Source organism: Gopherus evgoodei, chromosome 4 (genome assembly GCF_007399415.2).
Source record: "Gopherus evgoodei ecotype Sinaloan lineage chromosome 4, rGopEvg1_v1.p, whole genome shotgun sequence".
Taxonomy (NCBI): Eukaryota; Metazoa; Chordata; order Testudines; family Testudinidae; genus Gopherus; species Gopherus evgoodei.
Window position 1 is genome coordinate 118,794,209 of NC_044325.1, and position 27,973 is coordinate 118,822,181.

General features: G+C 46.2%; 1 protein-coding gene across 1 annotated transcript in view; it reads right to left on the reverse strand.

The window, feature by feature from the left end:
• The window catches only part of LOC115651191 (sodium/hydrogen exchanger 10-like), a 354,344-nt gene that overhangs the window by 155,895 nt on the left and 170,476 nt on the right, over positions 1 to 27,973 (reverse strand). Inside the window, 3 exon segments of the mRNA XM_030562150.1 lie at positions 45 to 240; positions 17,588 to 17,706; positions 21,909 to 22,010. Coding sequence (XP_030418010.1) covers positions 45 to 240; positions 17,588 to 17,706; positions 21,909 to 22,010 — 417 coding nt within the window.

A 27,973-nucleotide genomic window follows, 5' to 3' on the forward strand; every position in this document is an offset into this window, starting at 1 on the left:
AAGAAGCATTACCATTCATGGGAAAAAATATAATTCATAAGTACCTTTAATGATGCCTCCAGTATATACAAACCGATGAAATAATAGTTACATATTTTTAGTTGTTGAATATATATTTCATCTAGAGGTGTTATAAAATGCATTAGAATGGGAATGAAATTCAATAATGTAATAATATAACTTGTGTACTCAAATTCATCCATAAATACTATATCGTGACACAGCTTCAGAATCTTGTTCCTGGATAAAAAAGTTGAGAAAATAATTTTAGGAATTTTTTATTATGACATTAAATTTAAAACAGGTGAAACAATAGTACACCAATTAATTGATACTCTAGTAATAAGTATGTAATTTTAGAGTACAAAAATATATGGAGATATACCTATCTCAGAACTGGAAGGGACCCTGCCTTCACTAGCAGGACCAAGTACTGATTTTGCCCCAGGTCCCTAAGTGGTCCCCTCAAGGATTGAATTCACAACCCTGGATTTAGCAGGCCAATGCTCAAACCACTGAGCTAACCCTCCCTCCCATTAATAATAGTTAATTGTAACTAATAATTACAATTTTTCTAAGTAACAGTTTATGTAAATTAAGCTATTTTATACTAATGAAATATCTAAGGCACTGTTCACCCCCAAAAATGGTTATTTACCATTGCAGTAATGTTTTTCAAGATGCATTGTGCGCATGTACATTCAGATATATGTGCTTCCAAAGCACTCGATTCAGAAACTTTTACAGCAGAACTGTTCAGACTGTGCATGTGCCCTTAATGTCCTTGTGCAAAGGGCATAAAGGGCTGAGGCGCCCCAACTTCTTGGTTCCTTCACATTGCAAAATTATCATACTTCTGAAGTAGGAGGGAAGTAGAGAGAGTCGTGAAATGCATATGTACACAATACATCTTGAGGAACAACAGTTACTGTACAGGTGAGTACTGTTTTTTTCCTCCTTTAAGAGATTATCCATATATACATTCTACTCCAGGTGACTCATCAGCAGTTCTCTTGTAATTGGTGGGATTTCTGAATTGAACAACCAAGTACCAACTTGCCAAAGTTTGCATCAGCACAAGAAGCCTGAGTGATGGCATAATGCTTAGAGAAAGTGTGTACGGATGACCACATCACAGAGTGTTGTGGTGTACGAGTACACTTATAAGGTTTGCAAATGATACCAAGATGGGAGGGGTTGCAAGTGCTTTCACGGATAGGATTATAATTCAAAATTATCTGGACAAACTGGAGAAATGAAATTCAATAAAGACAAATGCAAAGTACTCCATTTAGGAAGGAACAATCACTTGCATACATACAAAATGGGAAATGACTGCCTAGGAAGGAGTACTGTGGAAAGGGATCTGGGAGTCATGGTGTACCGCAAGCTAAATATGAGTCAACAGTGTAACACTGTTGCAAAAAAACCCGAACATCCTCTGGGATGTATTATCAGCAGTGTTGTAAGCAAGAAAAGAGAAGTAATTCTTCCGCTCTACTCTGCACTGATTAGGCCTCAATGGGAGTATGGCGTCCAGTTCTGGGTGTCACAGGAAGGATGTGGACAAACTGGAGAGAATCCAGAGAGGAGCGACAAAAATAATTAAAGGTCTAGAAAACATGACCTATAAGGGAAGATTGAAAAAATTGAGTTTTTCTAGTCTGGAGAAAAAAAAGACAGAGAGGACATGATAACAGTTTTGAAGTATGTAAAAGGTTGTTACAAGGAGGAGGAAGAGAAGGAGGATAGGACAAGAAGCAATGGGCTTAAATTGCAGCAAGAGGTTTAGGCTGGACATTAGGAAAAACTTTCTAACTATCATGGTGGTTAAGCACTGGAATAATTTGCTCAGGGAGGTTGTGGAATCTGCATAATAGGAGATTTTTAAGAGCAGGTTAGACAAACACCTGTCAGGAATGATCTAGATAATACTGCCATGAGAGCACGAGACTGGACTAGATGACTTCTCGAGGTCCCTTCCAGTTCTATGATTTGTATTGCACTTTAGTAGCCTGCATTGCAGGGTGTTTATTGCCAGATCTGCTAAACATTCATATGCCCCTTCATGCTTCAGCCATCATTCAAGAGGACATGCTTCTATGCTGATGACGCTTGTTAAAAATATGTGTTAACCAGGGCCAGTGCAAGGAAGTTTCGCACCCTAGGAGAAACTTCCACCTTGCGCCACCCCACAACCCAGCTAACCCCGCCCACTGCCCCCCCACGGCAGCTAACCACGCCCACCCACCCCTCCTCCCAGAGGAGCCCCCCCCGCAGCAGCTACCCCCCCCCGCAGCTAACCCCACCCAGGGACCCCCTCCTCCATGGCAGCTAACCCCGCCCAGGGAGCCCCCCACACTCTGCGGCAGCTGACCACGCCCCCTCCGCAGCAGCTAACACGACCCGGGGAGCCCACACCAGCTCCCCTCCCAGGCTTCCGGTGGTGACTGGAGGAGAATTAGAGCGGGGGCTATGTGCTCAGCGGAGGAGGCAGAGTGGAGGTGATCTGGGGTGGGGCGCGGTTCCCCTGTGTGCCCCCCTCGTTACTGCAGGCGGCCCTCCTTGCGTTCCCCCACCCCAGCTCATCTCCACTCCACCTCCTCGCCTGAGCGGGCTTTTAGGCACCCTCAACCACTAGGCACCCTAGGTGGCAGCCTAGTTCGCCTAGGGGTGGCACTGGCCCTGGTGTTAACTAAATTTGTGACTCAAGTCCTTGGGGGAGAATTGTATATCTCCTGCTTGGTTTTACCTGCATTGTCATAAACAGATTGTTAAGGGTTAATGTCTCTTCTACCTATAAAGTGTTACAAGCAAGGAACTGGACACCTGACCAGAAGACCAATCAGAAGACAAGATACTTTTAAATTTGGGTGGAGGGAAGTTTCTGTGTGTGTTTTTTGTCCGTTGTGTGTTCTTCTCTCAGAGGGTCTGAGAGAGACCAGACATTACTACAGGCTCTCTAAGTTTCTTTTCAAGTAGTAAGTAAAAACAGGTGGTTTAGGGTTTTTTTTTTATTGTTTTACTTTATTTGCAATTGTGGATCTGGCTGGTTAACTTTTATATGTGTAGTTGCTGGGAATATTTTGATTTGTATTGGTACTGGGGGGAAATCTCTTTCTGGTGTCTGTAAGCTATAGGACCCTGTAATATTTACATCTTGAAGTTACAGAGATAATTCTTTACTTTTTCCTTTCTTTTATTAAAAGATTTCTTTTTAGAGAACCTGATTGATTTTTTTTCTTGTTTCCCTTGTTTTATTCCAGGGGATTGGGATAACTCACCAGGACGGGTGGGGGAGACGGGAGGGGGAGAGATAAATGCTCTCTCTGTTTTCCTTGAATCTGTTTGCCTCTTTGTGGAAGGGAAGGAAGATGCTTTTCTGTATGGTGATTTAAGAGGTTGGATCAGTATCTCAGGATAGCCCAGGGAGGGATATTCTGGGAGGGGGAAAGGTAGGGGAATGGTTTATTTCTTCTTGTTTTAAGAACCCAATGGATCTGGGTTCTTGGGGTCCCCAGGGAAGGTTGGGGAGATCAGAGTGCCCCAAAACACTATATTTTTGGGTGGTGGCAGCCTATCAGATCTAAGCTGGTAATTAAGCTTAGGGAACGTCATGCTAGTATCTCATTTTCTGGACTCTAAGGTTCAGATTTGAGAAAGAATGCTATGACATGGTGTTAGCAGTGGGATAGATAAGAATCCAAAAGCCAGTAAGATTATTAATTTGCTTCTCTGCTAGCTGGTTATAAGCAGAGGGAAGGGGTTTGTTTTTTTTTAAACTGCAGCCAGAGAAATTTTTTTTTCCTTGCTCCTTCTAGCTGTGCATAGGGAGGGCTATTAAGGTTTAACGACAGTCGTTTGTTAAACAAAGCAGCCTTTAGTGGTCAGCAACACACTCCAGCCAGGACACATTTGTAAATGAAAGAGAGTTTTCTTTTGCTTTTTAACTCTTTCGGGAGAGACTAGTAAGTTAAAAAAGACTCTGTTGCTAAGCAACCCCAGGAAGCCAACAGAGAACCAGCATTTCAGGCAGTAAACACCAGAGGGCGCCTCAGCACAAGAAAGCAGGAACCATGAGTTCCAAGGAAAGCCTGAGACAGGAATGAGCATGGCAACAAGCCATAGACAAAGAAAATGAACATAGGAGACGGATGGAACTAATTAATGCAGAACTAGCCAAGGAAGAGGCAGCCCACAAAAGAAAACAACAAGAAGAAGAGGCAGCCCACCAAAGAAAACAACAAGAAGTAGAGGTGGCCCACAGAAGGAAACAAGAAGAAGAAGATGCAGCCCACAGAAGACAGCTAGATCTCCAGAGGGAGGCCCACCGACAGGCCCTGGAATTAGAACAGGCTAGGCAACAGAACACAGCCAATCCTAACAACCCTTCGCCAATAATTGTTCCACAGCACAAGAAATTTCCCATCTACAAGGCAGGTGATGACACTAAGGCCTTCTTAGAAAATTTTGAAAGAGCCTGCCTTGGGTACAGCATCTCTGAAGACCAGTACATGGTAGAATTGAGGCCACTGCTCAGTGGACCCTTAGCAGAGGTGGCAGCTGAAATGCCTAAGGAGAAAATGAACGATTATAAACTTTTTCAAACCCAGGCCAGATACAGAATGGGGATAACACCTGAACACGCCCGTCGGCGGTTCAGAAACCAAAAATGGAAACCAGATGTGTCATTCCCCCGACAAGCCTACCACATTGCAAAGAATTATGAAGCCTGGATATCAGGAACAAAGGTTAACAATCTGGACGAGCTGCACCTCCTGATACAAATGGAGCCGTTCTTAGATGGTATTCCTGAGGAAATAGAGAGGTACATCCTAGATGGGAAACCCAAAACGGTAATTGAGGCAGGGGAGATTGGAGCCAAATGGATGGAAGTGGCAGAAAAGAAAAAAGCTACTGTCAAGGGGAACGAATACCCCAGAGGGCACACCGACAATAAACCCTACAACCGAGGGCAGCCAAAGACCCCACCTACAACCCAAGGAAAGCCACCGACGCCCTATTCTTCCACCTCACCAGTCTCCAGTAACCCACCTCCGACCCAGTGACCAGTCAGCTGGAAAATGCTTTAAGTGTAATGAACTGGGATATATAAAGGCCAACTGCCCAAAGAACCCCAACCGAGTGCAAGTCATTACACCACCATCACACCAAAGATCCCCAGGCCTAGATGCCTCTCACATACACTTGGAGCGAAGGGAAACTTTGAGAGTGGGCGGAAAGAAGGTTACTGCGTGAAGAGACACGGGGGCACAAGTGTCAGCTATTCACCAATCCTTCGTCGACCCCAAATTCATCAACCCAAAGGCCCAAGTGACAATTTACCCCTTCATGTCACAAGCTGTAGACTTGCCTACAGCTGAACTGCCTGTCCAGTACAAAGGCTGATCAGGAATGTGGACTTTTGCAGTCTATAACAATTACCCCATCCCCATGCTACTGGGGGGAAGATTTGGCCAACCAGGTGAATCGGGCCAAGAGAGTGAAAATGGTTACACGTAGCCAAACCAGGCAAGCTTCCAGACCCATTCCTGTTCCTGAGCAGTCCACTGAGGCCCCGTCTGTGTTACAAGAGACCCAGACAGAGGTGGTGGACCCAGATCCCATGCCAACAACTGAAACAGCCACAGTGACTCCAGTCCCAGACCAGGAACTGGTAAAGCAGCCAGCACCAGAACCGTTGCCAGCACTGACGACAGTGCTTGCAAATCCATCTTCACCCCAACGCCAGAGGGTGCCAGCGAGCCTGAACTGGCAGAAGCAGCAGACAACCACAACGAAGAGGCTCAGCCAGAGCCTGAAATACCCCTGGTGCACCAGCGGAAAGCGGCTCACCAGCCATGGAAACAACCCCATCACCTACATCGCTTCTAGAGGGACCAAGCCCAAGTCCACAGTCTAAGGAAGAACTGGTGTCTCCAGCTTCAAGGGAACAGTTCCAAACTGAGCAGGAAGCAGATAACAGCCTTCAGAAAGCTTGGGCAGCGGCACGGAGCAACCCACCGCCTCTCAGCTCTTCTAATCGATCCCGGTTTGTTGTAGAACAAGGACTTTTATACAAGGAGACTCTTTCTGGTGGACACCAGGAAGACTGGCATCCGAAAAAACAGTTGGTGGTTCCAACTAAGTACCAGGAAAAGCTCTTAAGCTTAGCCCATGATAATCCCAGTGGCCATGCTGGGGTGAACAGAACCACAGACCGGTTGGGGAAGTCCTTCCACTGGGATGGGATGGGCAAGGACGTTGCCAAGTATGTCCGGTCCTGTGAGGTGTGCCAAAGAGTGGGAAAACCCCAAGACCAGGTCAAGACCCCTCTCCAGCCACTCCCCATAATTGAGGTCCCATTTCAGCGAGTAGCTGTGGATATTCTGGGTCCTTTCCCAAGAAAGACACCCAGAGGAAAGCAGTACGTGCTGACTTTCGTGGACTTTGCTACCCGATGGCTGGAAGCAGTAGCTCTAAGCAACACCAGGGCTTAAACTGTGTGCCAGGCCCTAACTGACATTTTTGCCAGGGTAGGTTGGCCCTCCGATATCCTTACAGATTTGGGGGCAAATTTCCTGGCAGGGACCATGAAAGAACTGTGGGAAATGCATGAGGTGAACCACTTGGTTTCCATCAAACCAATGGCCTAGTGGAAAGGTTTAATGGAACTTTGGGGGCCATGATACGTAAATTCGTCAATAAACACTCCAATGACTGAGACCTAGTGTTGCAGCAATTACTTTTTGCCTACAGGGCTGTACCACATCCCAGTTTAGGGTTTTCACCGTTTGAACTTGTGTATGGTCACGAGGTTAAGGGGCCATTACAGTTGGTAAAGCAGCAATGGGAGGGGTTTACGCCTTCTCCAGGGACTAACATTTTAGACTTTGTAAGCAACCTACAAAACACCCTCCAACACTCTTTAGCCCTTGCTAAAGAAAACCTAAAGGATGCTCAAAAAGAGCAAAAGGCCTAGTATGACAAACATACCAGAGAGCATTCCTTCAAGGTAGGAGACCAGGTTATGGTCTTGAAGGCGCAACAGGCCCATAAAATGGAAGCATCATGGGAAGGGCCATTCATGGTCCAAGAGCGCCTGGGAGCTGTTAACTACCTCACAGCAATTCCCAATTCCTCCCTAAAGCCCAGAGTGTATCATGTTAATTCTCTCAAGCCCTTTTATTCCAGAGACTTACAGGTTTGTCAGTTTACAGTCCAGGGAGGAGATGATGCTGAGTGGCCTGACGGTGTCTACTACGAAGGGAAAAAAGACAGTGGCGTGGAAGAAGTGAACCCCCTAACCACCCTGGAACGTCTACAGCAGCAGCAAATCAATGAGCTGTGCACTAGCTTCACACCATTGTTCTCAGCCACCCCAGGACGGACTGAACGCGCATACCATTCCATTGACACAAGTAATGCTCACCGAATTAGAACCCCACCCTACCGAGTGTCTCCTCATGCCCAAGCTGCTATAAAACGGAAGATCCAAAACATGCAAACATGGGTATAATTCGCCTATCTACCAGTGCATGGGCATCTCCAGTGGTTCTGGTACCCAAACCAGATGGGAAAATAAGCTTTTGCGTGGACTACCGTAAGCTAAATGCGGTAAATTGTCCAAACAACTATCCAATGCCACGCACCAATAATTTATTAAAAATGTTCAAACGTGCCCAGTTCATCTCTACAATAAACTTAACCAAGGGGTACTGGCAAGTACCGCTAAATAAACCTGCCAAAAAAAGGTCAGCATTCATCACCCATGCAGGGGTGTATAAATTTAATGTGCTTCCTTTCTGGCTGCAAAATGCACCCACCACCTTCCAAAGGCTGGTAGATGGTCTACTAGCAGAACTGGGCGAATATGCAGTTGCCTGCCTCGATGATGTGGCCATTTTTTCTGACTCCTGGCCCGAACACCTACTACACCTGGAAAAGGTCTTTGAGCGCATCAGGCAGGCCGGACTAACTGTTAAGGCCAAAAAGTGTCAAATAGGCCAAAACAGAGTGACTTACCTGGGACACCAGGTGGGTCGAGAAACCATAAACCCCCTACAGGCCAAGGTGGATGCTATCCAAAAGTGGCCTGTCCCAAAGTCAAAGAAACAGGTCCAATCCTTCTTAGGCTTGGCCGGGTACTACAGGAAATTTGTACCACACTACAGCCAAATCGCTGCCCCACTGACCATCCTGACCAAAAAGACCCAGCCAAATGCAGTTAAGTGGACTAATGAGTGTCAAAAGGCCTTTACCCAACTTAAGGCGATGCTCATGTCTCACCCTGTGCTAAGGGCCCCGGACTTTAACAAACCACTCCTAGTAACCACAAATGCATCTGAGCGTGGTATAGGAGCAGTTCTCATGCAGGAAGGACCGGGTCACAACTTCCATCCTATCGTGTTTCTCAGCAAAAAACTGTCTAAAAAAAAAAGCCACTGGTCAGTCAGTAAAAAAAAATGCTACGCCATTGTGTACGCCCTAAAAAAGCTACGCTTATATGTTTGAAAATGGCGGTTCCAGCTACAAACCAACCATGCTGCACTAAAGTGGCTTCATACTGCCAAAAAAAACCAACAAAAAACTTCTTCAATAAAGTTTAGCTCTCCAAAATTTTAATTTTAAAATTCAACACATTTCAAAAGCTTCTAACAAAGTAGCTAATGCACTCTCTCGTAAAAGTTTCCCAAAATCCAGTAGTTAAAAAGTGTTCTTAAAATGTAAAAGTCTGTTAGTTATATACTTAGTAGTATATGTAAAGGTGCATGTGTTGTATTAATCTGTTTATTTTACAGTTCGAGAAAAAAATTGCCGCCAATGAGGTTCCCCACTGTCTGCGATTTGGGGGGCGTGTCATAAACAAATTGTTAAGGATCAATATCTCTTCTACCTATAAAGGGTTACAAGCAGGAAATGGACACCTGACCAAAAAACCAATCAAAAAACAAAATACTTTTAAATTTGGGTGAAGGGAAGTTTTTGTGTGTGTTCTTTGTCCGTTGTGTGTTCATCTCTCAAAGGGTCTAAAAGAGACCAAACATTACTACAGGCTCTCTAAGTTTCTTTTCAAGTAGTAAGTAAAAACATGTGGTTTAGGGGTTTTTTTTGATTGTTTAACTCTATTTGCAATTGTGGATCCGGCTGGTTAACTTTTATATGTGTAGTTGCTGGGAATATTTTGATTTGTATTGGTACTGGGGGGAAAATCTCTTTCTGGTGTCTGTAAGCTATAGAACCCTGTAATATTTACATCTTGAAGTTACAGAGATAATTCTTTACTTTTTCCTTTCTTTTATTAAAAGATTTCTTTTTAGAGAACCTGATTGATTTTTTTTCTTGTTTCCCTTGTTTTATTCCAGGGGATTGGGATAACTCAACAGGACGGGTGGGGGAGATGGGAAGGGGAGAGATAAACGCTCTCTCTGTTTTCCTTGAATCTGTTTGCTTCTTTGTGGAAGGGAAGGGAGATGCTTTTCTGTATGGTAATTTAAGAGGTTGGATCAGTATCTCAGGATAGCCCAGGGAGGGATATTCTGGGAGGGGGAAAGGTGGGCGAATGGTTTATTTCTCCTTGTTTTAAGAACCCAAGGGATCTGGGTTCTTGGGGTCTCCAGGGAAGGTTGGGGAGGTCAGAGTGCCCCAAAACACTATATTTTTGGGTGGTGGCAGCCTATCAAATCTAAGCTGATAATTAAGCTTAGAAAAATTCATGCTAGTATCTCATTTTCTGGACTCTAAGGTTCAAATTTGAGAAAGAATGCTATGACATGCATGCTGCCATATATTTCATGTTATAGCAGTCTCGGGTGATGACCCAGCACTTCTTGTTCTATTTAAGAATACTTTCACTACAGATTTGACAAAACACAAAGAAGATACCAATGTGAGATTTCTAAAGATAGCTACAGCATTCGACCCCAAGGTTTAAGAATCTGAAGTGCCTTCCAAAATCTGAGAAGGATGAGGTATGGAGCATGCTTTCAGAAATCTTAAAGGAACAACATTCCGATGCAGAAACTACCGAATCCGAACCACCAAAAAAGAAAATAATTTTCATCATCTGAGTCAGATGCCACCAGCAGAAAGTTGAACATGCGTCGAACTGTACTGCTTTGAATCGTTATTGAGCAGAACCATCATCAGCATGGACGCATGTCCCCTGGAATGGTGACTGAAGAATGAAGAGACATATGAATCTTTAGCGCATCTGGCATGTAAATATCTTGTGATATTGGCTACAACAGTGCCAGGTGAACACCTATTCTCGCTGTCAAGTAACATTGTAAATAAGAAGCGAGCAGCATTATCTCCTGTAAATATAAACAAACTTGTTTGTCTGAGCGATTGGCTGAACAAGAAGTAGGACTGAGTGGACTTGCAGGCTCTAAAGTTTTCCATTGTTTTATTTTTGAATGCAGTTATTTTATGTACATAATTCTATATTTGTAAGTTCAACGTTCATGATAAAGAGATTGCACTACAGTACTTTTATTAGGTGAATTGAAAAATATTATTTCTCTTGTTTTTTACAGCGCAAATATTTGTCATCAAAAATAAAGTGAGCACTGTACACTTTGTATTCTGTTATAATTGAAATCAATATATTTGAAAATGTAGAAAACATCCAAAAATATTTATATAAATGGTATTCTATTCTTGTTTAACAATGTGATTAATTGCAATTAATAATTTTAATTGTGTGATTAATTACGATTAATATTTTAAATCACTTGACAGCCCTAGTACAAACATTTTCTGATGCAGATTTATTTGTGTTGACAACATAACTGTAAAAATAGCTAACAATATTAACATTGTAATCATTAGGTTTAAGAGTTGATATGAATGTGGCAGTTTACACCTCTCAAAGTTATTTTTCAGACTGTCTGCAGGTTCAGGAAAAAATAGTGCATCTGTTACACATGGCGCATATTTTCAAGATTACTTCCACAAATTTAAGGGCTTGAAACAATCTTTTTATATATGAAAACATATATTCTAGAACACAGTCCACTACAAAGGTGTGGGTATAAGGTGAATTGTGCAGCAAATTTTATAGCCTCATGTAAGACACAGAGCCTTGATTATTAAATGTATATATAAGACTGGCACATCTGGGTGCCAGTAACATAGGTTCAGAAATGTCACTTAATGCCCTAAGAGAGAGGAACAGTTTCTACAAATGTCCAGGATAAGCATTTGAGCTAGAAAGGCTGCAGAGGATGCTTGCAGTCTTGTCAAATGTGTTGTCATTCTGCTTGACAAGGTAACATTAGCCATGTCATAGCACAAACAAATACAGGAGGCTATCCACAGCAAAATCTTTTGAGAAGAGATTGGGATCCCCTTCAGCCTATCTGTGACAGCTACAAAGACAAGTGGAATTGCTTGGACCTGTTAAGGTAGAATGCCAACTCTCTTCTGACATCCAGAGTATGCAGCCACTCATCTTTATTCAAGTGAGGTTTCAGGAAGAATGGAGGTAGGTAAATCATCTAGTTGATATGGAAGTTAGTCACCACTTTCAAAACAAACTTTGGATGAGAAACAGGTAAACCTTGTCTTTAAAGAAATTTGTATAAGGAGGCCAGATATAAGTACATGTAGCTCATCTATCCTCCTGGAAGAAGTAATGGCCACTGAACATGCTACCTTCACTGAAAGATGTAACAAGCAGCAGGTAGCTAAAGGCTCAAAGGGAGACCCTATCAGTTTTGACAATACCAACATCAAGTCCAACAGAGGGAATAGATCTTACGCCTGAGGATACAACTGTTCCAGGCCTTTCAAAAATCTTATTGACATCGTCTTAGAAAATACAGAGCCATTATCAATCTGAGGGTGGAAAGCTGAGATACCTCCTAGGTGGAGTTTGATAAAACTAACCATCAACCCATGTTGTTTTGGGTATAACAGATAGTCCTAGATACGCTAGATTGAAGAATGGATTGGTGAAACTCCAGATATTTGGGACCAGATGGAGAATCCCTTCCACACAGCCAGGTAAGAAGTTAGTTGATGGCCTCCTACTGTATAACAGCACATTCTGAACAAGACCCTTCTTGAGGGTCTAGCAATAGAGCATCCATGTTTTTAAATGGAGCGCCTGAAAAATGGGGTGGAGTAGGCAGTCATGGTCTTGAGAAATTAGGCCAGGAAAATTAATGGAGGAGAGGTCCATCAATGGCTACTAGCCAAGATGGTCAGGGATGAAATCCCTATGCTCTGGGTGTCCCTAAACCTCCTAATGCCAGAAGCTGGGAATGGATGACAGGGGATGGATCACTCAATAATTGCCCTGCAATGTTCATTACCTCTAAAGCAGCTGGTACTGGCCACTGTCAGAAGACAAGATTCATAGATTCATAGGCTCTAGGACTGGAAGGGACCTCGAGAGGTCATCGAGTCCAGTCCCCTTCCCTCATGGCAGGACCAAATACTGTCTAGACCATCCCTGATAGACATTTATCTACCAGGCTAGATGAACTATTGGTCTGATCCAGTATGGCCATTCTTATGTTCTGGATGCAATGGAAGCGAGCAGGACAGGAAAGTGAAGAACCAGTGCTGCTGAGGCCAAGCTGGGGCTACAAGTATTACTTCAGCATGATGTAGTCTGATTTTCAGTAGCACTCTGTGAAGGAGTGGGATCACTGAGAAAGTGTACAGGAGCTTGTCCACCCAGGGCAACAGTGAGTGTTTGTGAGGGAACCTGGACTGTGACCCTGAAGGGAACAAAACTGTTGGCAGTTCCTGTTGGTTCTCATTACAAGCAGGTTCACCTGGGGAGTCTTCCACAGTTGAAAAATAAACCTGGCTATACCTGGATGGAGACACCACTCGTGGTGACTCAAATGATTGGTGCAGATGAACTGCAAGCTCTTTCTGCATTCCCTGGAAGGCAAGAGGCTTTGAGATTGATCAAATTGGCAGTGCAAAAATCCAAGAGTTGGACTGCCTCTTGGCAGTGCAGAGAAGAGACGGCCCATTCCTGCTGCTGAGATACAATATTGCTACTTTATTGTCTGTGAGAACGAACAGCATTTCCCCCCTTTGAAATGGAGGAGGAAAGCCTGACATGCCAGTTGGATAGCTCTAAACGCTCTCACTTTTATTTGTAGAATCAAACCCCTTGTAGATTATCACCTCTGCATCAGCAGAGAAGCAGATAAGACACCCAACCCAGAGCAGATGCATTCATCACTAATGTCAGTGAAGACTGAGGATGGACAAAGGGAATACCTATGCATATGTTGGCAGGGTTTGTTCACCAATCTAGAGAGCCTAAAATACGAAAGGGCTCCATCACCACCATTCAGAGGCTGACAGTTTGGTAAGAATATGGAGCCCAGCCAAGCTTTTAGTTTCCTGAGGCATAATCTGGAATGCTGGACTACATATGTGCAAAAGGCCATATGCCACAGAAGCCTCAAACAATCCCATGCAGTTGTGACTGGGTGAGCCTTGAGATCCAGAATGATGGATTGGATTTGTCTGAAATCTTGACTGGTAAGGAAAGCTCTGGCTTGAGTAGAATCCAGACCTGTCCCAGTAAACTCTATTCTCTGAACTGGGGAGAGGATACACTTCTCTCTTTTAATTAACAGCACCAGCGCATTGAAGATTGCCTGGGTAAGAGTTACACTGGACAGTACCTGAATCCTGGGCTGGTTTCTCTCAAGCCAGTTGTCCAGGTAGGAATAGATTTGCACACCTAACTTCCTCAGAAATGCAGCCACCACTGCTATAATTTGCACACCTAACTTCCTCAGAAATGCAGCCACCACTGCTATACATTTTTTAAAAGTTCAAGGAGTTGCAGACATGCCAAAAGGCAGCACAGTGAACTGGTAATGAGATTGGCTTATCAAAAGCCTGACATACTTCCTGTGGCACTGATAAATTGCCACATGAAAGTATGTGTCCTTTAAGATGAAAGTGGCATGCCAGTCTCCAGGATCCAGGAAGGGAATACTAGAAGCCAGCGTGACCATGTCACATTTCACCTTTTTCAGATATCTGTTGAGTTGATGCAGGTCTAAAATTGGTCTGAGACCTCCCTTTGCTTTCAGAATTAGGAAATAGTGGGAATAAAACCCCATCCCTCTGTGACACTGTGGAAACTCTTCTATGGCTCCCACACAGATGAAGGACCTCATCATGAGAGTGGTTCTTGAAGAGGGACGGGGATGGAGGGAGGAAGAGAAGAAGGGGTAGAAACAAACTGAAGGATGTATTCCACTTCCACAGTGCTTAAGACCCATTAGTCTGAAGTAATTAGTGATCAAACACTTAGGAAGTGGGATACACAGTTTGCAAATAGAGGGTATGGAGAGACTTGGATTAGAGAGAATGGTATGGAGTCCTTGACCGACTCATCAAAATGTTTGTTTAGTGCCCCCAGGATGCCTAGATGAACCAGGAGCTGCTGTAGTAGAAGAGGAGGTTGGCCTGTGCCTAAAACTCTGACTCTTTTTCCTTGTTAGGTCCTGGCAAGGCACAAGAGTTGGGTATCGGTGAGATTGTTGAGGACTAAAGTGTTTCCTAGTCGGGGCCAGTGTACATATGCATAATGACTTTACAGTTACCAAGAAGTCCTTTAAGCCATGAAATGTATCATCTATCAGCACCAACAAGAGGGAAGACCCTTCAATTGGCAAGCCTTGAATAGTCCTGTGAACTTCTTGGGCCAGCCCCAAAGATTGCAGCGAAGAGCACTTGCACATAGTGATGGCAGAGGCTATGATCCTAGCAGCTGTGTCAGCAGCATCTAAACTGGCCTGGAGCAAAGTTCTAGACACCAATTTCCCTTCCTTCACCAGTGAAAGAAACTCTTGTTTAGTGTCCCCAGGGAGCTTGTCCTGAAATTTCAATGTAGAGTCCCAGATGTTATAATCATATTACCCTAATCAATTTTTCTACCAAATAGGTCAAGTTTTTGGCATGGTTTGACTTAGGGGTAGCCACTTGTTGCCCCTAGGATTCTCTGTTGTTGGCAGCCAAGACAACCAGTAACTCCAGAAGGAAGTGGGAACACAAATGTTCCAAGTCTTCGGAGAGAACATAGCATATGTGATCAGCCCTCTTAAATGTGGATGGAAATGGCAAGGGAGTTTGTCACAAGGTTTTGATGGGCTCTAAAATCATTGATTGGCAGGACCACATGAAATGGGTCAGTTGTCACCAAAATGCCAATAAGATGATCGGACAGTTCTCTAACCTTCTCCATCTGGATATCCAAGGCAGAGGTGACTCTTTTTAAAGCTCCTGGTGAGCTCTTCAGTCATTAGGTAGGGGTGTGGTGATTCCCAAGGGAACTATTTCATCTAGGAAAGAGGAGGAGGAGGCCAATGCAGGTTCAGGGCTGAACCTCCTCTGATAATCAGATGGTTGGATCCCCGTGATCCACTTCCTTTTGCTTAGTACTGGGCCCAGCCAACCTCTGACTCCAAAAATTACTTAGGGACTGGTGCTGATATCAAGACACGAGAGGTCATTGTCATCAGCTTTCCTCTTGACGGTACTGTTAGATGAGAGCTCTGAGATGCAGGAGACTGATGCAATACTTTATGCTGCGCTGAGGAGATCGACGCAGTGTGGTCTGGTAATATTGGAGGAGCAACTTCCTGCACTGCCAGGCAAGCCAGAACTGACAAACTCAAGTCTCTCAACACTAAAAAAGCCTTCAGTGTGGACAGAAGCGTTACTCTGAGCAACGAGTAAGAGAAGAAGGCAAGTGCTGAAGAAGCTGAAGGTACCTTATCAGGCCCTGGACTCAATGGTGCCTGCCTCGGTGCCAGAGTCCATGATATAGCATTAGCTGATGACTGAATGAGAAGTGTGTCAATTTTGACTGCACTCTACTTGACCCTTTGTCTCCCTGCTTGGAGAACTTAGAAACCAGCAATCTTCCTTTCCCGGTCACATCCTTGGAAGCTATGTTTCTTCCTCTGCACCAGGAAGGGTGAACAGTGCCAGGACTTGGCCAATATCAGAGGAAGGTTTCTCACAGAAGCTGAAGTACTCAGCACATCCTCCAAATGGGAAGTCTTTGAAGATAGTCTCAGAGCAGCCATCATCAACAGAAACTTCAGCCTCACCAATCTGTCTTTCTTGGTCCTTAGCTTAAAGTCCTTAAAAATTTGACACTGATCCCTAATATGAGACTCATCCAGAAACTTTAAACAGAGTGTGGGTCAGTCATGGGCATCAGTTTGGAACATGAAAAACAGGGCTTGAAGCCTGGTGACTGAGGCATTCCTTGGTACTGAAAAATGGAACCACAAACCAGGTATGAAAAACATCACTTTAAACTAAACTAAAACGTATCCTGCTACCTGACTAACATTAAAACTATACCAATGGGGAACTATTTACAACTAAAAAACACGCCAAGAGAACATGCCAAGGCAAGACAGTTTCCAGCAACCATTGTTGGTGCAAGAAGGGGTTGAGGGCAGCCCTACTTTTTATACCAAGAAGCGCACACCACATGGGTACTGCTGAGGGAAAAAAATTCTAACAACTGTACATGGGGCACGCACACACACACACACACACACACACACAGAGTGGAATGCACATGTGCAATCACTCAAAGAAGAAAATACAGTTTCTTCAGACATGCCAAACCTGTGGAGAAAAAAAATGCAGAAATTGGGCTTGTTTTTGGCTTAACTGGCTTGTGAGTTGCTTGTTGGCTAGTTTTTGGCTTGTAGCTTGTTGTTTGTTTGACTTGTAGCTTGTTGGACTTGTAGCTTGTTGCTGTTTGTTGCTTCTTTTTTTGATCAGCTCCTGGCAAACAGGGGCAAGAGGAGGGAGAAAGTCAGGGGTGCACAGTGGGCCCACCAGTCTCAGACTGCATGCCAGGGGGATTCTAGTCACATAGAGTGTTGGGGTTCTTAGGGATTGGCTTGTTTTGAACTGGGATTAGCTTGATTTTTGGCTTATTGTGAAAGTCAGGGTGCTTATTTACTGCATGAAAGTTGGCAACTGTGAGTTTCTTGTGTAATCAAGATACCAATAGTAGCCAGAAATACATTCCTTCATCTTTAATAACCACAGTGATGAGTTCTGAAGGACCCCATGATTGATCACAGTCTATAAATACATACACAGGGAACAAAAATTTTATAATAGACTTTTCAGTCTGGCAGGCAAAGGTATAACGAGATCCAACTAGACAAATTCAAACTAGAAATAAAGTATACATTTTTAACAGTGAGGCTAGCTAACAATTGGAAAAAATTACCAAAGGTCATGGTGGAGTCTCTATCACTGAAAATCTTAGAACAAGATTGTATTTTTTTAAAAAGATATGCTCTAGTTCAAAAAGAGTTATTCTTGAGAAGTTATATGGCCTGTGTAATATAGGAGGTCAGACTGCAATATCCACAATGGTCCCTTCTGGCTTTGGAATCTATGAATGGTAAAAATGCCCCTTACAGAAGAAAAGATAGAGTAATTAATATGGAAAAATAACCTTAACAATAGGTGTAACTAATAGCTGTATGCTGATAGCCCAATTAAGTTGATGTAATAACCTAAATAAAGATTTAGGTGTACATTATACTGCACTTACCTTGATGGCTTAGATTTTTCATCCTTCACATTGTAAACCCAATCAGATAACAATTTCTTAAAGGAAACTAGTAGTCCTTTACTTTCCCAATATGTCTTTACCTCATGAATGTTAAAAATCTAAGAAAGAAAGATGTCATCACACAAATGTATACTACTAGAAAATAAAGCTATAATACATACACAGACTAGATCCTCAAATGATGTAAACTGATGTAGCTCCATCAAAGTCAGTGAAGCTACACCAATTTACCCCAGCTGATGATCTGGTCCACAAGATCAACTGAATAGAGTTTCCATAAATATAGTATTAAGATCAAAATATTGCCATCAATTTTATGTCTATTAAAATCTATGAAATTATATAAAGATCAAATTCTGCACTTATATTTGCATGTGCTTCCCACTGAAATAAACGGAAATGTATGTACATTCAAGGGCAAAATATAAAACACTCTTTTTTTTAATAAGTACCTTAGTATGATATCCACAGACCTCAGTATCCAAGAACTTTTCTCTGACTACTACTGTGTGAAAGGATGGTTTTGTGGCTAAGGCATCTGGACAGGGACTCAAGAAATCTGGGTTCAGTTTCTAGGCCGCTCACAAACTTTCTGTCTTACCTTGGGAAAGTTATTTAGAGTAAAATTGTCAAGAATGCCCCCAAAAAACAATGAGGAGTCCGGTGACACCTTAAAGACTAACAAATTTATTTGGGCATAAGCTTTTGTGGGTAAAAAAAACCACTTCAGATGAATGCCTCACTGATTTTCTGTGGCACTTAGGCACTTTGTTTACTTACAATGTAAGTTGTTCATGAATAAGGACTATTTTTTACTGTGTTTGCACAGCATCTAGAACAATGTGGCATCTAGGCACTACTGTAATATCAGTCATAAGTAAAGCTGCAAGTTTGTCATGGATTCTGTGACTTTGCAGAATATCCATGCAACCCTGGCCGCTGCAGGGGCAGTCTTGGGACCAGGGCCAGTGCAAGGATGTTTCGTGCCCTAGGCAAAACTTCCACCTTGTGCCCTCCCCCGTCCCCGAGCCCCCACCCTGAGGGGCCCCCCTGCCCCCGCGTCAGCTCCCCCCATCCGCCCCGAGGCGCCCCCCCTGCGGCAACTCCCCACCCTCCACTCTGAGGCACCCCCCCTCCACCTCAGCTCACCCCTGCTCCACCTTCACCCCGAGTGCGCCGTCGCTGCTTCACTTCTCCCACCTCCCAGGCTTGCGGTGCCTAAGCGGATTGGCGCTGCAAGCCTGGAAGGCGGGAGAAGGGAAGCAGCTCGCCCCTGCTCCACCTCCTCCCCGAGCACGCCATCGCTGCTTCACTTCTCCTGCCTCCCAGGCTTGCGGCAATCAGCTTAGGCACCGCAAGCCTGGGAGGCGGGAGAAGTGAAGCAGCCACAGCGTCCTCGAGGAAGAGGTAAGGCAGGAGTGAGCTGGGGCGGGGAGTTCCCCTGCATGTCACCCCCCCCTACTTGCTGCAGGCAGCCCTCGCCGCGCCCCCCTGCCCCAGCTCCCTCTGCCTAAATGCCGGCGGTGACTGGGACGGCCGAAGATCCGGCCGCCACAGTCGCTGCCGAAGAAAATGCCGCCCCCCAAATCCTAGTGCCCTAGGTAACCGCCTAGGTTGCCTAAATGATTGCACTGGCTCTACTTGGGACACTTCCCTACCCCCAGCAGAAGGAATTTGGGTGTGGGAGGGGGCTCAGGGCAGCGCTTATCTTGGGGGGGCGGCTCCCTAGAAGCAGCAACATGTCCCTCCCTTCCTCAGCTCCTAGCTCCACACACTGCCTCTGTCCACAGGCACCGCCCTCGCAGCTGTCATTGGCTGTGGTTCCTGGCCAATGGGAGATGTGGACCCAGCAGTTGGGGTGGGAGCAGTGAGCAGAGCTAGGAGCTGAGGGAGAGACACGTCCCTGCTTCCAGGGAGCTGCAAGGAGCCAGGTAGGCAGCCTGCGAGCCTCCTCAACTCCCCCAGCACTAGTGGGGGGCCCAAGCTGTGCACCCCACAAGATTTAGTCAGGGATATATAGTACAAGTCATGGACAGGTCCCAGGCCATGAATTTTTGACTTTTACTAAAAATATACATGACTACAACGTAGCTCAGTTATAAGCAACAGCATTTGTAATTCACTACCATTCACTCCAGACTAGATTATTGTAATTCACTGTATCTGAATCTACATATGAAAAAAATGCAAAGTCTCCCGCCACTTGTGCAATAATAGCTGGTTCCTCCTCCACAGGTTGGACTGCTTTGAACATTCCCCCCCTGTAATTTGGACCCTTCACAGACTACCTCTACGTCCAATGTGGAGCTTTGGTCTTGATCTCAATCTTCAGACCCATTAATGAATCAGTTCCCAGTTACATTATTTATCTTGGGTACTTATATGGCCTACGATATTACAGGAACTGTGGACCTCAAAATTTCTAATAAATTTATCCTCACTATAACCACGTGAGGCAAGGAAGAAACATTATCCCCATTTTACAGATTAAGAATTGAAACAGAGAGAGACTAAGGGTATGTCTTCACTACTGGCCGGATCAGCAGGCACTGATTGATCCCTGAGCGGTCTCCCATTGACTCCTATAATCCAGCTTGGCGAGAGGCGCAGGTAGAGTCAACAGAAGAGCGGCAGCAGTCGAGTAACCACGGTGAAGACACCACGGTAAGTTGATCTAAGTACAATGACTTCAGCTACGTTATTCACGTAGCTGAAGTTGTGTAACTTAGATCAATCCATCCCCCAGTGTAGACTAGGCCTAAGTGACTTGCCCAAAATCACACAGGAATAGGATTGCCAACTTTCTAATCCCTGAAAACCGACCATGCCTCTTCCCGGATCCTGCCCCTACCTTGACTCTTTCTCTGAGGCCCCACCACCCGTCCAACCTCTACCCCCACCGTTACTCACTCTCCACCCCTGCCCCATCACTCACTCTCCCATCCCCCCAGGGCTCACTCGCCGCCTGCAGAGCCGGACTGGGAGGAGCTGATGCGGAGCCTGTCCAATTGCAGCACAGCAGGGCACGACGGGTCAGTCCCCATAGCGAGGGGCCGAGGTAGGGAAATTGGGGCACAGCGGGACAGGAGGGAGGTTGCTCTGCGGAGCGAGGCCAAGGAGAAATTCAGGTCCATCCCCGGAGCAAGGGGCTGGGGAAATTGGGACATAGTGGGGCAAAGGGGGTAGACAGGACCTCCCCCCCCCATGGTGCTGGTACCCACTTTGGAGCCTGGTCCAAGAGCCAGCCAGTTCTCACCATCAGGTTGGGGGGTGCAAAGAGCCGCATCTGCTAATCAGAGCCTCACCTCCAGGCTCCAGCAGCAGCAGCTGCTCTTTCTGCTCCTCCTCCCCGGTGGCAGAGGCCCGTTACTGCAGGTAACTGGACTTTTAGCTTTCGATCAGCTGCCAGTTTCCCTTTTTAACTAGACATTCCAGCTGAAAACTGGACACCTGGCAACCCTACACAGGAAGTCTGTGGCAGAACTGGGAATTGAATCCATTTGTCCTTAGTCCCAGGTTAGTGCCCTAACTACTGTACCATCTTCCCTGTCTAGAAAGAGACTGCATGTCTTTCTAAGAACTGTCAAGACAGTTATCTGCATTGTTCCAGAAGAGTGTAAGAAAAGACAGGACTAAGTGCATAAAGGTCAGAGATAAGGCATTTTCAACTGCAGGAATCTGGCTGTTAAATGAACTTCCAGAGGAGATCTAATTAGAGGCATTCAAATACGTTGGTGACAGATGCTAGTACATAATACTATGATGGACAGATAAAAGTGGCATGGAGATGAAATTTCTGTCTCACTTCTAAAGGTGGTGCTTCTAAAAGAGGGTCAAGGATGGTTTAAGTCAGCTTACAATGCTGTTGCCCATGCTGTATTTGTTATGTAAATAATAAAGTACATTGCTTACAAGGCTATAATGTCTGGCAACTTTCATGATGACTAATTTGCACCAAAAATTGTTTTAAAAATTACTAAACAACTTTCATTAAGTTATTCACTGTTTTTTAAACAAAAATTCCCCTTTTAGACTATTCATATGTAGAACATGTACAGTAGGAGCATGTTTTCAAAACAATGAATATGCCTATAAAATTCTATACCAACCCATTTAGTTGTGTGACTGCTTGCACATCAAGTAACTGCATCTACAGGCTGCTCACTTGTAAGCACAAGTCTAGGGATTAGTGAAAGCAATGGATATATATTTCCTCTGTTACATGCATATTTGAACATCTGGCACATACTGTCTGATATCCAACTAATTTCAATTTTAAAAATTAAAGTAAATGAAGCACTTACTTTCCTCTAATATCAACATAGCTTTTTGCTGAGCCTATTAATGTTTGGGCAGCATCTTGGTTAAGCATTCTAGTGTGGTATTGCTTCTGATAACTGGCCTAGATAAAAACAAAAAATCCTCAAAAACATGAATTAACATAAAAATTGCTACCAAGTAAATGATGATAAAAGACTTGCTAACTTTTTCTCTATTCTTGCTAGAATAAAAATATTTTATAACATATCAATATCATTGAGTACAAAAACAAATTCATTTTACATACTTACATTTATACTATGTGGATAATTCCATATAAATAATTCTTCCTGTGGACTATCAGGGAGTGCACCTGTCTTCAGCTGTAAGACCCTGGAACTGAACTCCCCAGTTTAGCAATGCAGCATCTGTAGTAATGCTCCTCTTAATGGGGATGCATGAATGGGGTTCCCTCACAGACCTTGTGAGGCTCCTTCCACCAATTGCTGGAGTCAAGAGCCTTCTGCAGAATAGATACCCTCTTGGTCACGCTCTATTTGCTGGGTGTGCAGACTATCCTGAGCCAGGGTTGGGGGAACCTTGAATGCAGACTGGTGTGGGGTGTAATGAAGGTGGAAGCTGCCATGTGGCCTAGCAGTGCAGGCAGACCCACGCTATGATTTGAGGCAATGAATCTCAACCCACAGCCTGCAGGCTGCTTGCAGCCCAATCAGCATACAGCTGTGGCCCATATATCCTCAGGGCAATAGTTAATATATATATGGTGTCTTTGGGGCATCTTCCTTTCCTCTTCAACTCCCTAACAAGGGATTTGTGTCTTCTCTTTTTTGGAGTAAAAGGTTGATGTATGGTGTGGGAGGGCGCATGTGTCAGGCCCTGAATCAGTAGCAGGTCTCATGAAATGAGAGAAATAATTTGATTCTGTCTTCCCTCTGCTTTCTAGATTTGCTCTTGAAGCCACTGCAGAATTTACACTTAGATAGAATATGAGCCCCCTGAGGCAATGGAAGCAGATGGAAGAAGTTACTCACCTTGTGCAGTAATGATGGTTCTTCAAGATCTGTGTCCTTGTGGGTGCTCCACTCTAGGTGTCAGTGCATCCCTGCGCCAGAGATTGGAGATATCTCACAGCAATACTCGGCTGGAGGAAGGGTGCGCACAGGAGTTGTCTCGTGCAGCCGTTGGCACCTCCTGTAGCACACGCTCCCCTGACCGTCCCCTCCGTTCCTTCTCTACTGCAGAGCTCAGCTGTGAACTCAGAAATAGGGGGAGGAGGATGGGTAGTGGAGCACCCACCCTCCTCCACTTCTTCTTCATCGAGTGGTGAGTAACTTCTTCTTCTTCATCGAGTGGTGTCCCTGTGGGTGCTCCACTCTAGGTGCTTGTAGAGCAGTACCCCACCATGGGCGGTAGGGGGTCGAAGTTATGTATAAGTGTGTGATGAGAGCACTGAGACAAGGCCTAGGGTGATAGCGTAATGCTTTGCAAAAGGTTGTGCTGATGTCCAGGCTGCAGCTCTACAAATATCTATTAAAGGGGACATTGTTCAAGAATGTAATTTGATGTTACCATGGCTTGCGTTGAGTGGGATCTGATGCCCGGGGGGGTTCTTTGTGATACAGGTGGTAGCAAGTTTGAATACAGATAGAGACCCATTTGGAGAGTCTCTGGGTGAATAGTGTAGAGCCCTTGGAGCGCTCTGCTGTAGACACAAATAGTCTTGGTGACTTGCGAATGGTTTAGTTCTGTCCAAATAGAAGGCTACAGCCCGTCTTACATCCAGCATGTGCAACATTGCTTCTCGAGAGTCGTTATGTGGCTTGTGATAGAAGGCAGGTAAGTGTATGGTTTAGTTAATATGAAAATGTGTAGCCACTTTGGGCAAGAATTTTGGGTGAGGACGTAACATGATTTTGTCTTTGGTAAATACAGTGTATGGTGGTTCAGCCATCAATGCTCCTACTTCGCTGACACGTCTGACAGACGTGATTGCCACTAGGAATGGGACCTTCATTGACATATGAAGGAGCGAGCAGGTTGCTAGAGGCTCAATGGGTGGTCTTGTGAGACATTTGAGCACATGATTGAGATCCCATGGTGGTGCAGGTTGGCATTCTGGGTACATGTTCTGTATACCTTCTAGACAGCACCGTGTAATCGGGTGAGCAAATACTGAAGTTCCTTCTATCTGTTTATGGAGGGCCGTAAAGGCAGTAAGGTGTATTTTAATAGAGCTTATGGCTAACCCCATTTCCTTCAGTTCTAGTAGGTAGTCTAGGATCACAGATAGAGGTGCCTTGGTCGCGTCCAGCTGTTTTTGCTGACACCAAAGGAAGAATCTAGTGGTGAGGCGACGGCTATTTAGTAATACCTGTTTCACTTTCTCCAAACAGTTAAATTCCCCATGTTAGAACCAGAGAGGAGCCACACTTTGAGATGGAGTTTCGCTGGGTCTGGATGAAGCATCAGGCCCTTGTTCTGGGACAGGAGGTCCATCTGGAAGGACAGCGGTTGTGGGGCACAGACTGCTAGACGTGAGAGGTACTGAAACTAAGTCTGTCTGGCCCATGTGGGGACAATGAGAATGATGTATGCTCTGTCAAATTGTATCTTGCGGATAACTTGTGGTATCGGCGGGAAGGCGTACATGAGTGACACATTTCACGGGATGAGGAAGGCATCCCCCAATGACCCCAGTGCCAGGTCTGCCCTGGAGCAAAAGAGTGGACCTTTGTGATTTGTCGCTGAGGTGAAAAAAGACCGTTACTCACCTTTGAAACTGTTGTTCTTCGAGATGTGTTGCTCATATCCATTCCAGTTAGGTGTGCGTGCCGCGCGTGCATGTTCGTTGGAAACTTTTTACCCTAGCAACTCCAGTGGGCTGGCAGGTTGCCCCCTAAAGTGGCACCGCTATGGCATTTGATATATACCCCTGCCGGCCCACCCGCTCCTCAGTTCCTTCTTGCCGGCTACTCCGACAGTGGGGAAGGAGGGCGGGTGTGGAATGGATATGAGAAACACATCTCGAAGAACAACAGTTACAAAGGTGAGTAACCGTCTTTTCTTCTTCGAGTGATTCCTCATATCCATTCCAGTTAGGTGAATCCCAAGCCTTACCTAGGCGGTGGGGTCGGAGTGAGAAGTCGCGGCCTGGAGCACTGCAGAGCCGAAGGCCGCATCATCTCTGGACTGATGGACCAGGGCGTAATGGGAAGCAAAGGTGTGGACCGATGACCAGGTCGCTGCCCGACAGATCTCTTGGACGGGCACGCGGGCGAGGAAAGCCAGCGACGACGCCTGTGCCCTGGTAGAGTGCGCAGTTACATGGCCCGTAGGGACGTGAGCCAAGTCATAGCAAGTCCTGATACAGGACTTATACCCACGAGGATAACCTCTGCGAGGAAATGGGAAGCCCCTTAATGCGGTCCGCTACTGCCACGAAAAGCTGGGGGGATTTGCGGAACGGTTTGGTTCTGTCCACATAAAACGCGAGAGCCCAACGGACATCAAGCGAGTGGAGTTGTTGCTCCCTGCGTGACGAATGAGGGTTCGGGAAAAAGACGGGGAGGAAGATCTTCTGGTTGACGTGAAAGGCTGAGACCACCTTGGGGAGGAAGGCAGGGTGCGGTCTCAGCTGTACCTTATCTTTATGGAAGACCATATACGGGGGATCTCCCGTGAGGGCCCGGAGTTCCAACACCCGTCTAGCTGAGGTGATGGCCACTAGAAAGGCAGTCTTCCAGGAAAGATAGAGCAGGGAACAAGTCGCTAACGGCTCAAAGGGAGGCCCCATGAGCCGAGCCAGAACCAGGTTGAGATCCCAGGTAGGGGCAGGGAGTCGGACCTGGGGGTAGAGACGTTCTAGTCCCTTCAGGAATCTAGTCACCGTCGGGTGAGAGAAAACCGAGCGGCCATCCCCACCCAGATGAAAGGTGGAGATAGCCGCCAGGTGAACCCAAAGGGACGATATCGCCAGGCCCCGTTGCTTGAGGGACCAAATGTAGTCCAAAATATTGGCGACAGAAACCTCCATAGGGAGGAAACCCCTCTCTGTACACCAACAGGAGAAACGCTTGCACTTGGCCGAGTACGTCGCTCTGGTGGAAGGCTTCCTGCTGCCCAGGAGTACTTCACGTACCGGGATAGAGCAGCGTAATTCGGATCTGGTCAGCCACGCAGGAGCCACCCCGCCAGGTGCAGTGACTGGAGGTCCGGGTGACAGGGTCTGCCGTGGTCCTGGGTGATCAGGTCCGGGTGAAGGGGCAGGGGGACTGGGTTGGCTATGGTCAGGTCCAGCAACATGGGGTACCAATGTTGCCTGGGCCACGCTGGAGCTATCATAATCACGCGGGCCCTGTCCCTGCGCATCTTCAGAAGGACCTTGTGGACCAGTGGGAATGGAGGGAACGCGTAGAACAAGTGGGTCGTCCACGGGATAAGGAAGACGTCCGCTACCGACCCGGGTTCCCGGCCCTGAAAGGAGCAGAACGCCTGGCATTTCCTGTTCCCCCTGGACGCGAAGAGGTCCATGCGGGGACAACCCCACCTATGGAAGAGTGAGAGGGCGATGTCCGGGCGAAGGGACCACTCGTGTGAGAGGAAGGATCTGCTCAGGCGGTCCGCCAGCGTGTTCCATACTCCGGGAAGGAAGGAAGCCGTGAGGTGAATGGAGTGGGCCCGCATCGCCTCCTGACATAGGGGAGAGGATCTGGTGCCGCCCTGCTTGTTGATATAGTACATGGTCGTCGTGTTGTCGGTGAATACCGCGACACAACGACCTCGAAGCTGATGGGAGAATGCTTGACAAGCAAGACGGACCGCTCTCAACTCTCATATGTTGATGTGTAGATCCACCTCCTGCGGGGACCACAGGCCCTGTGTCCTCAGGGTTCCCAGGTGGGCCCCCCAGCCGAGATCTGAGGCATCCGTTGTTAGGGACACCGAGGGTTGGGGCGGATGAAACGGGAGCCCTGCACACACGACGGACTGGTCTAGCCACCAGCGGAGGGAATCCAATACCCCCTGGGGGATGGTGACAACCATGTCCAGCGAATGTCTGGTCGGCCGGTACTGTGCGATGAGCCAAGATTGGAGGGGCCTCATGCGGAGCCGCGCATAACCTGTCACAAATGTGCAGGCTGCCATGTGGCCTAAGAGGGTTAGGCATGTCCTTATAGAGGTCAGGGGGGCCGCCTGCAAGCGCTGAATGATGGCTGACAGCGACTGGAACCTGGGCAATGGCAGAAGTGCCCTGGCCAAGGTGGAGTCCAGAACGGCCCCGATGAACTCTATCCTCTGTGTGGGGAGCAGAGTGGACTTGTCCACGTTGATAGTAGTAAAGAGGTAGTAAAGAGGTTGGTGATACTGCGGATGTGGTTGCGGACCTGCAGCTCTGATGTGCCCCGAATCAGCCAATCGTTGAGGTAAGGGAACACGTGAACGCGACTGCGCCGAAGATGTGCGACAACAACAGCCATGCATTTGGTGAATACCCTCAGGGCCGTGGAGAGGCCAAATGGGAGGGCCGCAAATTGGTAATGATGGCGGTCGACCACGAACCGAAGGAAACGTCTGTGTTGTGGCAATATGGCGATATGAAAATAAGCATCCTGCATGTCGAGAGCGGTGTACCAGTCTCCAGGATCCAGAGATGGGATAATGGTCCCCAGGGATACCATGCGGAACTTCAACTTCACCAGATGTTTGTTGAATTCCCGCAGGTCGAGGATAGGTCTGAGGCCTCCCTTGGCCTTGGGGATCAGGAAGTAGCGGGAATAAAACCCCTTGCCCTTCTCGTTCTCCGGAACCACCTCTACAGCTCCTTTGTCGAGGAGCGTCTGCACCTCCTGGCGGAGGAATTGCTCGTGAGAGGGGTCCCTGAAGAGGGACGAGGATGGGAGGCGAGAGGGAGGGAAAGACGTAAACTGCAGATGGTATCCCGTCTGCACAGTGCGTAAGACCCAGCGGTCGGATGTTATTTGGGTCCACGCCTGGAGGAAAAACGAAAGGCGGTTAGAAAATGGGGGGGAAGGATCTGTGGGGGAAACTGGTACCGCACCCTCGGGCGCACCTTCAAAACGAAGG